The sequence below is a fragment of the Scomber japonicus genome, chromosome 6, assembly GCF_027409825.1.
Source record: "Scomber japonicus isolate fScoJap1 chromosome 6, fScoJap1.pri, whole genome shotgun sequence".
In the NCBI taxonomy this organism is placed as follows: Eukaryota; Metazoa; Chordata; class Actinopteri; order Scombriformes; family Scombridae; genus Scomber; species Scomber japonicus.
Window position 1 is genome coordinate 4,096,013 of NC_070583.1, and position 15,421 is coordinate 4,111,433.

At 40.2% G+C, this 15,421-nt stretch overlaps 1 protein-coding gene across 1 annotated transcript in view; it reads right to left on the minus strand.

Annotated features, from left to right (window-relative positions):
* The window catches only part of pipox (pipecolic acid oxidase), a 56,653-nt gene extending 41,545 nt beyond the window's left edge, over window positions 1–15,108 (minus strand). Inside the window, exons 1-3 of the mRNA XM_053321311.1 lie at window positions 14,940–15,108; window positions 10,472–10,620; window positions 2,658–2,871 (exon numbers count right to left, since the gene is read on the minus strand). Coding sequence (XP_053177286.1) covers window positions 2,658–2,871; window positions 10,472–10,620; window positions 14,940–15,050 — 474 coding nt within the window. The 5' untranslated portion in view covers window positions 15,051–15,108. The remainder of the gene's footprint in view (window positions 1–2,657; window positions 2,872–10,471; window positions 10,621–14,939) is intronic.
* Window positions 15,109–15,421: the final 313 nt, after the last annotated feature.

Below are 15,421 nucleotides of genomic sequence, written 5' to 3' on the forward strand. Positions count from 1 at the left end.
TCCCATTGTAAATGTACTACTGAAAATTATGTCTTACCTTTTCTGTTTATATGGTTAAGTTGTGTCTGGTCGCCTACAGTAATATTACTAGTAACAGCTTCTCAAATGTCTCTGGATCATTTTGAGCTTTTATCCATTTATTTACATGGCCTGGGGGATGAACTACAGTTAGCATGCCTCGTCATCTTTATCTCCATCTAGTGGTTCAATTGTGCTATTGTGCAATTTAACAAATAAGTAACCTTAATTACTTAATTTTTAAGCAATTATTCAATTATAATTATTAAAAGGGAAAATCGCAATTATTTTTTGCAACTTTTACTTGCTCCTGAAATTTCATTGCAACAAATGTCTAAAAACACAGCCACTTTCACCGCAATTTATTTTTGAAAAGCTGCTGCGAAATCAGGCATTTTAGTCCACACAAACAACACATTTTAAAAAAGGCCTGTGAAATCCTGGAGGGACTGATGAGATGGTTCTAAACCAGGCATGTCCAAAGTCTGGTCCAGGGGCCAATCACGACCCGAGGACAGATTTTATACGGCCCGCACGGTTTCTGTCTTGAAATGTATTATTTATGGCGTGCCAGCACTGTCAAACTGAATTAATAAATCATATAGGTTAAAAATGCAATTCCTCTTTTCACATCCTGCTGTGATCCCTTCCAGTTCATTTCTGCCATGGCAACTGTAGGGAAAAAGAGGAAAGTGGACTGTGAGGGCTGCCACTTCAAGGAGATATTGAAGTTGCAATATCTTTTCACTGAAAGCCGAAACAATTGTGTTTGTCTAATTTGCCAAGAGACGGTTGCCAGTTGTGAAAAATTCAATACAAAGAGAGACAATCAGACAAAACATGCACTGCTCAGTTACTGATTTTTTTAGATTAGTTGATGATGACATAACCATAACAGAAGAGCTGCTTCACCTCCAAAGTCTTAATGGCCAAACAAGAGGAATGGATTTATTCGCTTCTGTTTCTTCTGCTGTAGAAAACTACCATGGAGCAAAGTCAGTGGGATTATTACAGATGGTGCGTCTGCCATGGCTGGTGAACCAAGTGGACTATCCACACTGATCTTTAACAACGTCAGCAAAGAAGGAGGCAACGTCATTTAACTTCACTGTATCATTCACCAGCAGGTTCTCTGATCTGATCACATTATGAAACCAGTGGTAAAGACAATTCATTTCATTGGCTCTAAAGGCCTGTACCACCAGCAGTTTCAGCAGTTCCTGCAAGACATCCAGGCTGAATACGGAGATGTACTGTATCACAATGACGTTAGGTGCAGCGATTTTTCTCTTTCAGGGGAGGAAATTGGACAATTTTTGGCCACAAAGGGACAACCGATGTCAGATCGTGTATGGCTGGCAGATTTGGCGTTTTTGGTGGACATAAAGCATCTGAATGTGCTAAACTATAGCCTTCAAGGGCAAGACGCAGCGGTGAGCCAGCTGTATGCACACATCAAGGCCTTTGTAACGAAGCTGGACCTTTTCTAAAGACACTTGTCACAAACAGAGTCCAGCACCGCACTTTTCCCGTGCTGCATGAGGTCATGGACAGTTTTACACTGAAAAGTATCCATGCGCAAAAGAGGAGGTACACAACAGACATCACATCTCTTGCTGTGGAGTTTGACAAACGCTTTCAGGATTTTGCAGCTATGGAAAAGGACATGTTACTTTTGTCTTCTCCCTCCTCTGTGCATCCTAATGATGCTCCACATCAGCTGCAGCGTGACCACTAGTGTTGCAGCCGACACCAGCAGCTTTCTCTCATGAACTTTTACCGGCAGCTGGATAAAGGCAGGTTTCCAGAAATGAGACATTTGCAAAAAAAATACTGAGCTTATTCGGCTCCACATATTTATGCGAGTAGACATTCTCTGTAATGAACTTAAACATGAACCAATTGAAGTCAAGACTAAGTGACCTCCACCTATGTGATGTTTTACACATCTCACCCACTGCTCTAAACCAGACCTGGCCTGTGTACTGCAATCCAGATCTCATTATCACCCTTCAGATTAGTGTCAGTAAGTTACATGTTTTGTTACATTTGTGTGGAAAAGATCTGCTGTGTAGGCTTTTTCACATGGTAACATCTGTCACTGTTAACACTTAAAAGTCAAAACCACAGTAATAATAATTATTTGCACTTGGACTTATGGCACTTGGATGTGTTGAATAAGATTTGCCTGTAATGGTTGGTGTTCTGTCTGAATGATCTTGTGTGAAAGACCAGATTTCAAGTATTCCAGGCAGCTTGATCTTTATGTTATCTGACTCTCCAGATATGAAAAAAAGATTCATGCCTGAGTGGGTAACATTTGGTTACATTGCCTTTGAAAAAATGACAATTGTTTTGTAATTTAAAATAAAATTGTTATAGAACAGTACAGTTGTATGTAACTTTTATGGTTCAAAAAAAATGTGAGAGGGGCCGTTGGCCCTCAGGCATTTTCACATTATCAAATCTGGCCCTCTTTGCAAAACGTTAGGACACCCCTATTCTAAACTAATGCAGTCAACTGGTTTAAATAAAAAGGCTACATGCTCTCAGCTCTACAACCCTGAAGTTATCCAGACATGAAGGAGCTGTATATGGAAGCGTATCTGCATGACCTAACACAAGTATTTGTTCTGTACCTGTACAGTTTTGAGTGCTCGGTCAGCATACAGCACTCCAGCAGTAATGTCCACCACTGCTCCATCTCCTTCAGCCAGGGTGACATGGGGGATGTGCTGGCTGAAGTTGTCACGGTTCAGGACCACAGTAGGAACCTTGTTCTTCTGCAGGGTGTTCTTAAACATCTGGTAATTCTCACTCTTCTCTGGTCCCATCACCAGCAGTCCTGTTTGTCTGAGAGAAAGGTCAATAAAGTTGATTAGGGAGCTATTATGAAACATAATCTAACAGTAATTGGATTATTAACTTCGGCGGCTAAAGAAATACTATTGGTCGATTGATCCCAATTAGGACTATAATAATAATATTATAATCATATTATAATATATAATAATATCTATTTCATTACTGCCAAAGTTCTTCTTCTTCTTGCTGCCTGTTTTGGTGACATCTCTCTGATTACATATGCCACAACACCTGCCCTTATATAGTGTTTAGTGGGCGTCACCCATGGTAATAACAGTCAATCAACCACACGCCTTCAGCACAGCTGGTAAAAGCAGATGTGGGTTGGTGCATCTGGAGTTGACTTCTCTTATTGGAAATTTAAGAGAATGTTGCTGCATGTTTGTTGATGATTGTAAAAAATCGTACTGCATAAAACACTCTACTTGGACAAAACTGTGGCATAAGGTTGGTAAACCTTGGAGATAGTTCATAATCTGTGTGATCATGTTGCTGATTTACATCATTCTGGCCATTCACAGAGTGAACAGATAATCAACAGAAAAACAAAGGACCCAGGTTGTAAACTGCAGAAATGTACTTTCTGTTTCCAGAGGCTTCCAAGGTGGCCCAGAGATTAAAAAGTAACCTGTGTCACCCATTTCAGAGCTCCCAGTTAGTTAGCGCCAAGTAGATATAATTAGATCAAATATTAAAGATATTGAAAGTGTGAGTAAAGTGGAAGTGGAAGTTCATTCTTGAACTCAGCAAAAGTATGAAATGATCTCAACTCAATCCTGCGTCATTTTGTTTAACCACATCTCATGATCTTAACCAGTGAATGAGCTTGTTTAGTGTCATTTAATGGATAGTAATATATAATTGTATCTTACACAACATCTGACCAAGTTCCATTTGCTGATTTAAGCTGTGGACCAGCTATTAAGTTAGCATTTAGTTTACAATGCTGTGATTAAATATTTGAAACTAGATTTGGACACAGGGTCTCTCTATATAAGATTAGGTAAAAATGCTAGAGCTGCCTTAAGGCTCTTATCATGCCAATTAATATTGTACAAACAAATCAATGCAATCAATCAAATTGCCACTATGTTCTTGTTCTCTCCACACAGTGATTTGGAGCTCATAAAGGGTCTGGGGGCCCTGGGGCAGTGACCAGTTGAAACCCACCCTTTGCTGATTTCCTATTGACCGTATTGTTTCCTTTCCCTGCTGCCTGAAAGGACAAACGGGAAGAAGTTTTTGCATTACCCCTTTTTAGTCTTTCCATCATCTGCTATTACCAGGAACCTTCAATTCAATTTGTACCTGAGGAACCGCACTGTGCAACAATCTGACCTCATGGATTTGGTGGTTGTACAGCACAGTTATACTCATATCTAACAATTAACAGTACCACTGACAAATGTCCACATTAATTGTATCTGTAGCTGTTGAAAGTGGAGTGAAAATGAGGTGTTGTATTGAATGGAGCCGTTGGGTTATATTGCTGTCATGCAACTGTGTTAAGTCAGCTCAGGGTCATCAACAGCAACGTTTTGCCTCACACACCCACCACAGAGTCCTTCCCATGCACCCTTGAAAAATCTATTAAACTTGACAAAGGACAGCGAGGCGCTGGTGTCACAGAAGAAAAAAAAACAGCCTTCTGCTCTGAGACAGCAGCTCAAACATTCAGGGAGAGTTATTAAAGCTCAGGGTGAGAGTACAGATGACACATGCTGGACTGTCACTTTAGTAATATTGCACAAGTTATTAATGTTCCATCTTTTTAGCTATCTATTCCATTCATCTACATCTCAACTTTTATATCTAATTCTGTCTAATTTAGCAGTCAATGAGGAGTCACAACCCTCGCCTACAGTTACTTAGTCAACTGGAAGTAAAGACGAACTGTTTCTAATATGTACCTTCATCACCTTTTTTTTTGCTTTGCTTTTCATTTCCTTAAAAAACAAGAATGAGAACATGTATTGTTTCAAGGCAACCCCCCCTTAACTTATTGTCATGCTAAGTTACATACTGTGCCATGTGTCTTTGTAGAGGTGTAGATAAGTTCAAATGTGACAATGGCAAGTTGGATTTCATGTTTGTGAGATGGTAGTCTGTAGATAAAAAAACGACAGCATCAGCGATTTGTTAAAAAGCTTAAAACAACCTATTTCTATTTTCTTGTGAATCATTTGAATAATGGCTATTGTTTTGCAGGAGGAAATAAGTATTGTGATGTTGTTATAGCAACACACAATCTCAGTGAGGAGGTTGTAGTTGATTGATAGAGCCCTTATTAAATATTACACAATGGCATGTAAAAATACGGTCTGCTAACAATCCCACAATGCAATGCTCCACATTAAAGATGCTAAAACTACCGTTGCGCAAACTCTTTAGCTGACATAAAATGATGACAATAAGTTAGTGTTTGAAATCTTGATTTGCTGCTCATGATTGAGTGAACTATGTAGTGTAGGGAGTAGTGACTGAAATTCACTGAAACTGAAATCAGTGAAACTGAAATCAGTGTAATCAACTGAAGGAAGGGCAGAAACATCACTACACAACTAATATGATCTGCTGTGTAAGGGCCACAGATGGGCTTATGTGCTGCCTGTCTACCTTCCCTGTCCTCCAGTGTTGGTTCAGCTGTAATAAATGGTATGTTATAAATAGTTTTTTATTAACGCTGTTTCTAAGTCATAATGATTTGGTTGATTAGGTTCTGTAGGATCAGGAAAAGTCATTTGGGTTGTTTTGGAAGGCATTAGGGTTAGGGTTAGGGTTAGGGTAAGGCATTTTTGTGTTTACATATGAATATTATTAACAAGATGCTGTTGCAGTGTAATAAATAAGTAAGTAAGTAAGTAATACACTTATTTGCAGTGTGATAGATTCAAAACTTTAACTTTGTTCTGCTGATCTGTTATTATGGCACCAGTCCACAAATCCAATTATTTTCCTGACAAATTTCTTCTGCACACTTGGTAGATCCAAATCACAGCGAGACCTTTCTGTAAGTTCACAACTCAGAATCTTGTAACCTGATGCCAATAAACTGCACTCATGTGTACCAGCCCAGCTGGTCTGTGATTTTCTTACCAAAGGACACTTGTAGGGTTAAGAGAGAAAGAGATCTAAAGTACATCTATCTCAGGCCAGAGCACCCACTCACTGCTGTTTAAGAGACACTTTTGGATTTCACTTTTGCTTCTTCATCAGTTCCACTGTGACCTGACAAAGAGAGAAGCCACATGTCAGTGTACTATAGAGGTGTCCATCTGTCCGATACACACCAACTGAAACAGCTCCTGAGGTGCTAACCTGAGGACGGCTGACCAAATGTCCTCAGGCTGAATAATATCACAGATACCAACTGGTCTGTTTAATGGATAGAAAGATTTCAGTATGCTACAGGAGAAATATGAAGTTTGTATTGTATCTATATGCTCTATATGATGTCTGGTTAAACTGGGGCTGTTGAGCTATTGTGAACACAGTAACAAGCAGATTTGTGTGATTTGGATGGGGATTATTATTTAAGTGGCCCAAGGATAAAAAAATCATATTGATATATATATTTGTTTTAGAAATAAAAATGCATCTGTTCTGGAAGACGAATGATGGGTGACTGAAAACACTTCTAAAGACGTTTCTAGGAGCCAAAATATGTTTTGTTTATGTTTATATTAGCTTCAGATGCACGTATTGTGTCACTTTTATTGATTGACACATGGGTGTGGTTTCTCCTTATTTTACCTGTTCACTTGGGTGGTAGTAGGAGTTTTGGGACAAAGGGAGTTAGTAGAGCTCTGATATTTTCTGTTGACCGTCACCATCGTCTTTCATCACTTTATTCTTACAGTCGGATCACATCAGGGTTTTCATATGTTTGTGGAACAGCTGCTTGTCAGTCCTTTTTGATTTTTTTCATTCAAATAAACTGCAGTAAAAATGTCATCTGGACTTCAGTATGACTTCGTGGATGTGTCACAGATAAGAGCCTACTAAGTCTCTCAGCGGCCTTTTGGAAAAGTAGTCGCTACAGTGTTGTTCCTGGGACTGGCCACATTCTTAGTGCAGACATGCTTTTCAAACAAGCCGCAAGTAAAATGTTCAACCATTACTACATTTCACTTAAATTTCAAAACCGCCCTGTTTTGTGGCAGACCATGGTCACAACCAACAATACAAGTCAAAGTGAGCTTCATAGGACAAAGCTGTGTATTAGACAGGTGCAAGGCACCACTGATGGATGAAGCTCTGATTTATGGCTCACACCACAATTTAGCCACAAATGTCTGCATGTCAGCTGAAAGTAACTTTAATATTGGCAGTAAGAGTATGCTGCAAGCGTCATTATGTAAGCTACTTGTAATACAGATTTAGTCTGAACCTTACCTGACCTTACAGGGATCTGAGACCTTTGCTTATCTTTTAGACTCCTTCAGTCCAGACTGATGACTGTAAACAACCTTTAACTCAACCAGACATTGCCCTCCAGCAAGAAGGGAAAAAAGAGGTAAAGGTATGTTCAGTCTTTTGAAGATGGAAGATATAAATGTAATGATGGTGCATCTGCAGGAGTTTCTATTTGTGTCGGTAGTTTCAGGGCATAATGATGGTCGTATCTGAGTTGAGTCAAATCCTCAGTGATTCAAACGCTGAGGGCCAAATCCACAAATGACCTGCATTGCTTTTGGGGCTGATGATTGATGTAAATGGAGGGGGGGGGATAAAGTTTCTAACACACAAAGTTCCCTAAAAAAGAGAAATGCTGTGCAATTAGTGATCACAATCCATTCTTTATGGATTTGCCCCCAAGTCTACAACAGGAGTTTATGGTTTATTATATAGTATAATCCTGGTTTATTACAACTGGGGTCTTATTTTTGTAGTTTCGACATTTGCCATAGCCATGATTTCTATTGGCTGTAATAACATTATGCTCCTCAAAGTGATCACTGAGATCTGTGAACATAACGAAGTCCAACAGGATTTTACAAAGAAGAAAGGAGAAGAGAGAGAAGCACATTGAATAAACAATCAACATTGGAGTTAGTAGGTAGAATAGCAGGTCCAGGGCATGACCCTACATTAAAAAGTAGTCTACCTAGAATGTGTGTTTGCACATATTTATTGACTAATATGGTGTACTGCTGCTTGACTTTGCATCATTACAGTAAGTTGAGTTCAACACTTTGGCTGGATGATGATGCATTTCTCTTTTTGTTGCCAGAGCCTGGAGAACTGTGCTCTCATTGAAATGTGCAAGGAAACTGTTTTTCTCTGATGGTCTGACTGCGTGTGTGTGTGTGTGTGTGTGTGTGTGTGTGTGTGTGTGTGTGTGTGTGTGTGTGTGTTCCACCTGTCTCTTGGTTTTTCTAGATCACAGTAACAGAATACAATGTTATTACTCATGGGGTGAAACTACCTCTGAGAACACTTGAGGCCATGTTCTTTGTACTTTTTCTATAAATGTAGGTGGGTGCATTGTACATTTATAAAATGATACATGCTTAGTCTCAATTATGGATTTTATTATTTTAGCATGAAAACCCAACCGAATGTAGTCAAGTAGTAGCTATTAGACAGCTTCAAAATAAAAGTGAATAATATTGTTATTTACATTATTGAAATGGAGTACAAACAGAAATCTTTATTTGGATGTCTATAAGCTTCCAGCTGTTTAATCCTTACATACTGTTCACGGTCAATTTTTACCCATTTTTACATTTGAGAGCTGTAAAAAATAAAAAATAAAAACCTTCTTTTAGATGGACTTTTCCTATTGTGACCCCAAATATATAAATGATGTATCATCATTTTTATTTTTGTGCAGCTGGTACACATTTTTGTACATGCAAATGTACAATTTTGACCTGTATTTATTTATTTATTTATTTTTTAATTGAAAAATCAGCATTCAAACAAATATTCTTCATATTCTATAGCATGTGCTCATGGAACATAATACAGTAATTGTGGATGTCTTTTTTTCCATAGATAAACACTCTGTTTGCTCTCTGACAGCTTCATTAAGGATTAATCAAACATTTATTAATGACTAATGGGGAATTTATGAATGTGAATTGGTGTAATTATGAGTCAGAATATGAACAGGATGTGAAGGTTAATGAAAACAATTAAAAAAATCACTGATCAGCTGACAAACAAACTCAAACTTCATTCAGTTTTATTTATCTCTTAGCTCATTATATTTTCTGGGGTTGTGGCCCATATTCAATAATTTATCTATTCCCTATATTCCCAACATTATAATTATAATTTTCTAATGTTTATGTGATGGGACGTGATGGGCGTGTTCATGTATCTATGTGTGAGGATTATACTTAAACCATTCCAACTGATATAAATGATGTAAATTACGACAATAGGACCCAAGTTGTAATAAAGTGGAATGATCATTTCATATAAAGTACAGTTAGACTTGACTGTACATCATACAATCAGTGGGGAGAAGCAGCTCCAGTGTTAGTTATTGAGTGTAAGAGTATGAGCTTGTGAAACACGAGGTCTAATTCAGTAATCTGCCTGATAGATGGCTGACTCGCCCTTTGCCAGCAGTGTTTTCTAAAGGCTGCTCCAGCATCTGTCAGCAGCCATAAGGCACAGACAGCCCCAGCTACTGTAAAGACTTCAGCCATTCATCACAACATTTTATGACTGTGTCTCCCCGTGTGCTTGTGTGTTTATGAGTGTGTGACGGAGGAAGGAAAAGGCATGCGAGTGTGTGTACGATCATAAATATGACGCCTCATCTAGTAGTGCAGCCTGTCAAGCCAGGTGATTGGTGGAGCTGGTTCAGCTTGTGGATGTGCACACATGCTGGTATGTATGTAGACATAATAAACAGGTTGCTACATAGATTTTAGCTTAGCTCTGGCCTTTTTTTGAGGGCTCCATCTGTCCCAGAGGCCTATAGAAGCAGCAGACGTGGGAGGCATTGCTCACAGGGAGACACACCAGCCTCGCCTGGACATTTCTCATTGTGATGCAGACATTTTTTTTTTTGCCAGCCCAAGGGCACAGCTGGCCTTCAGATGTGGACCCATCAGTCATAAGCTGTGGTATGGATGGGTGCTCTGGGGATGGGGGGGGCTGTGCACGGTGTTTCTAAAGGAACATAATTTGGGCGTGGTGTTGTATCATGAACTATTACCCTGAGACGTGTATAATGATTCAATATGTTATTCAGCTCACTTGTACTTAGAACAAGCAGAGCAGTTCAGAGGTAGCAGGACTACGAATCCTGAGGTTGCTCTCGGTTTGATATCACTGTCATATTTATAAACATACAAATTCGTCTCCGCTCTGAGAATGAAAATCAGAGGTTTAGCAAGATGAAGAAAGCCCCTGTTACACATCGGAAGGCATGTGAGCTGTCAAAGAGTGATTCAGTGACGCCGGAGGTAATGAGAAAGTCATGCATTCATGGCTCCCGTAGATTGAGTTGCTGCTCTTGTGCGTACATAGCACCTTGAATGTGACAAATCTCTGTGCTCGAGCGAAGCTTTTGTTATGTTCCATTTAATGGGTTTTCTCTCTCTCTGTGTTTCTGCTGACGGCTCACCTGTACAGTTTGACACCAGTCTCCCTCTCCAGCTGAGCCCACAGCTGGTAGCACTCCTCCATCATGTGGGTGTAGAAGTCCTGCTCGTAGGCCTTGCGGATGATGCGGGTCTGGCCATGGGAGCTCCCTCGGGTGTGAGGCAGAACGAACTAAGGGAAGTAAATGTGATTGACATGAGCGCTCGGGTCAAATTAAATCATTTTTAACCCATTTTGTAAAAACACCTAATTACACATTTATTTTAGCCAGACTTTCCTAATGTGGGTCCATATATAGGATCAAAATATACAACTGTATATTTAGGGTCCAAATATACAACAATGGATATAAAATGCATCTTTCTTCATTTTTGTGCAGTTGATATATATTTTATATATGTAATTGCACACATTTAACCTTTCAAGAATCAGCATTCAATCATATTATTTTCTTCATATTGTATAAAATTTCCTCTTTGAGCATAAAATTAAAATGTATCAATGACTGATGGGGATGTATGTATGGGTAAAACATACAATAAATGGCATACAGCTACGGATTAGGCATGGGCCGATATGAGATTCTGGCGGTATGATAACCATAAGAAAAAATATCATGGTTTCACGGTATGGCAGTATTGCGAGTCCAGCTCTAAAATGTTCCTAAAAGGAAGAAAAATAAAGACAGACATGTTCATTTAACCTGAATCTGTAATGACAGTGTGTGGGCTTGTGATACTCTACACTGCAGCTGCTCCACCTGAGGGATTACTGACCAGCACTTTCTGTCTTTGACCAGACTAAAAACAGCTCATACCTCAGGAACGATATGACAGAACATTTGGCGGTTTCGGTTATCGTGGCTTTTTCAAATCGCGGTATACCTTGAACACAGTTATCATCCCATGCCTACTACGGATACTCTGGTATAATATACAATAAATATGTGATTGGCTGGACATCAATGCTCTAATCAATATTTTTATATTACCAGTGGATCAAAGGTGTATAATGTCAGTCATGTCATTTGTTGTACAAAAGAGAATCATCACCGACAGTGTAGTCCTTCAGCTCTATGGAGCATTTCAGCGTCTCTCAGCTCATTGTTCTGCTTTCACAGCTACTTTACTGTTTTGGTTCACTCTTAGTTCTCTCATCAGTGCTGTAAGCAGCAGCAGCAGCAGCAGCAGCAAAAGCTCTGATTAATCCATTGTACACCTCACACCTGTTACCAAACAGCAGACAGGTAAAGTTACTAGATGGAAAGACTAGCTGGTGATCATAGTGGAGCATTTAGCAGTTAAAGGAGGAGTTAGTGGAGCATAAAGCAGAGCTGGAGATGTTAATCACTCTGTAGAACAACTTAATACAGTGATGATATGTCAGTGTTATACAGTGTTTGTTGTGCTGCCCCCAAATGCCCAAAACAAAAAGAATAAAAAAACACAGTTAAAGCTGTTAATCCAACAACAGATGAACTGAAATATCTGACATCACACCCATTTTACACAATGATTGGTCAGGTGTTTGTACACTAGAGAATAGGCTGGGTTTAAGCTTCTCTCTTTGTCATCCTTCATACAGCTATACTTATGTCACTGTTTAGTTGAACAACATGCAAAACATGCATGTCTTCAAACTGTCCAAAAGCCTCTGCACCCCTGATGATTGCTAAACATCATTCCAAAACGTCTGCTTCTAGAACAGCTTCCACTCTCCTGGGAAGGTTTTCCACCAGATGTTGGAACCTGGCAGCAGGTCCAACACTGATGTTGGGTGATAAGATCTGGCTCACAGGCTGCATTCCAGTTCATCCCAATGGTGTTGGACAGGGTTGAGTTCAGGACTCTGTGCCAGTCATGTTCTTCCACAACTCAATAACTCAATAAAAAAATTAATAAAACCTGATGATGTAATTACTTCCTGATAATGTAAAAAAGTGCATTTCCCAATAATGTAAAAATCTCTGTACCGATGATGTAATCAATTATTACATTAACAGGAGGTTATTACATTATTGAGCTAACCTTATAATTTAATAATTTACCAATATTGTAATAATATCATTACATTTATTATTGAGTTATGAGGTTTTTGTTATTACATTATGGCGATATTGTTACATTATCAGGTTCTGCAGTCCCTCCCAAAACTGTGTTATAAGTATAAGGCTTAAACCAGAGCAGGAAAAACAATCCCAGATTTTTTTAAAAAGTCTACAAATGTGTGTGGACATGGATGTCTACATATTTTTGGCTGTATGATTTATAGTTTAAAAAGCTTTAAATAATGAGATGAGGTGATGAAATAAGACAAAATCCAGCAGAAGCAGAGAGATGAAACTTCAGCTAGATAAATGGGTGCTGGCATCAACAGCACTTCCTATAGTCAAAGAGTGAGGATGAGGATGAGTAAGGCTCATTTTTACATTTATCACGGTAGTACTGGGCCATCTGGGGCGGGGGTGGACCAACGACACATCTATCCGGCTGCAGCCCCCGACCCAAAGGTGCAGCACCCCCGCCTCTGGGGAAAACAGACCCGGTTAGAGCTCTGCAGCCCAACAGAGCCACTTACTGTGGACATTACACTCCACCTGTACCTGTCCCTGTACCTGTACCTGTCTCTGCACTGACCCTGTATCTGTACCTGTACCTGTACCTGTCCCTGCACTGACCCTGTATCTGTACCTGTACCTGTACCTGTCCCTGCACTGTCCCTGTATCTGTACCTGTACCTGTCCCTGTATCTGTACCTGTACCTGTCCCTGTCCCTGCACTGACCCTGTATCTGTACCTGTACCTGTACCTGTCCCTGCACTGTAACTGTATCTGTACCTGTACCTGTCCCTGTATCTGTACCTGTACCTGTCCCTGCACTGTCCCTGTATCTGTACCTGTACCTGTACCTATCCCTGTCCCTGTCCCTTTCCCTGTCCCTGCACTGTCCCTGTATCTGTACCTGTCCCTGTACCTGTACCTGTCCCTGTCCCTGTGCCTGTACCTATCCCTGTCCCTGCACTGTCCCTGTCCCTGTCCCTGCACTGTCCCTGTCCCTGTCCCTGTGCCTGTACCTATCCCTGTCCCTGCACTGTCCCTGTGCCTGTCCCTGTACCTGTAGGCTGGATTACTCATTAAGCCCAGGTGATTTCTTTACTGTGTGTTGTACTGATGTATGAGTGTTTACTTTAACCATTGACTTTATTAGAGAGGCTGCTTTCAGTGACATTAAATGCTTCCACGCGCGCAGTAATGTCACTGCAGCAAATCTCTTGGGACACTTAAGCAGCAAAAAAAAAAAAAAGAAAAAGAAGTGGAGTTATAAAGTTGACAGGACAGAGGAAACACTTCAGGGGAAACACAAACTTTAAGCTTGTGATGTAATGAGTTCAGACAGCTGTGGTGGAGCTCAGGATGAGGAGGACGGCTGCTTTACTCCAAACAATTCCACTGTACCCGGCCTGCGTGTCAACTCCCAACATTAATTACCGCGTCTGGAGATCTAAATAACCAATGAGTTTATGCTGCTGCGCTCTCATAGCTTCTGCTGGAGGGAGATGCTGCAGGTATTTAACACACTTTTTTAAAAAGAGTATGTGTGGGATGATAATGATGGTGATGGTGGAGGTGAGGTGTGTAAACAGTCAGCACCCCTTTTCCCCTGTTGAGGATCATGTAAAGCAGGGGGGTCAAACTCATTTCATTCAAGGGCTACATACTGCCCAATTTAATCTCACGTGGGCCGGATCATTAAAAAGGTGGATGGAAGGAAGGAAGGAAGGAAGGAAGGAAGGGAGGAAGGGAGGGAGGAAGGGAGGAAGGACAGATAGAAGGAAGAAAGGAAGGAAAAGAAGGAGGAGAAGGAAGGGAGGTAGGAAGGAAGAAAAAGAAGACAGGAAGGAAGGAAGAAGAAAGGACAGATGGAAGGAAAGAAGGAAGGGAGAAAAATAAGACAGAAAGGAAGGAAGGGAAGATGCAAGGAAGGAAGGAATAAGGAAAGTGGGCCAGACTGGACCCCTCGTCGGGCCGGATCTGGCCCTGATGTAAAGGAACCCTGCATTAGTGAATTGTGCAGTTTTGGAACATTATATTTACACAGTTCAAACAGTGGAAGAAGTGTTACATTTATATTTTAACCCCTAAATAGTTGTATTTCTGCAGCAAACATACAGTTAGTGTACTCCACTTAAATCACTACAACTAAATACAAACTCTCCACCTTCATATTTCTCATAAAAGTAATCAATGCAGAGTAGTAGTAGTATGTGTTAGGTAACAGAGTGACAGGAAGTTATAACAGAGAGCTGCCAGCTGCTGCCTGCAGCACTGTAAACATGACTTCTACAGGTTATGAATGGTAGAAGTTATTACTACTATATTCAAAGTGAGAGTTCAGTGAAGTGTCAGCACGTGTCAGTGGGGTAATTAGGGGTCTTATTTGAATATATTACTGTATAACTTCTCATAAACAAACTTTAGTGTGTGACACACCTGCTCCAGCAGAAGAGTCTTCTTGTTGTTCTTTGCCAGCTGATAAGCCGTGAAGGAGCCCTGGACCCCGGCCCCGATCACTATGCAGTCATACTCCTCTTTAGTCGACATGTTGGCTATATTTAGCACTCAAATAACATACTTATTCATTGCACTTGTTTTTAATGTGCTGACGCAGATACGCCCATTCAAAGTGAAGGAGGAACGGACAAGATTTGGACTTTTTATGCCCTGAGTTTGAACTGTCAGGAGCGCAAGATGTGCGTCACACTGAGCGGGACTTATCAGTTTATGTACACATGTTTTGGGTTTGCTTAAAAATGGTTATGATTATTATGAAATACAATGTTTGGGTCTGTGTCTGCTCTATTTTAAACGGAGGATGGGATATGTGCAGGGCATGAGAGGAGATGAGTACCTGACAGTCTAATCTCAGGGCAAATAAAACGATTAGTTTACTCAGTTACAAAGTAGCCAACCGT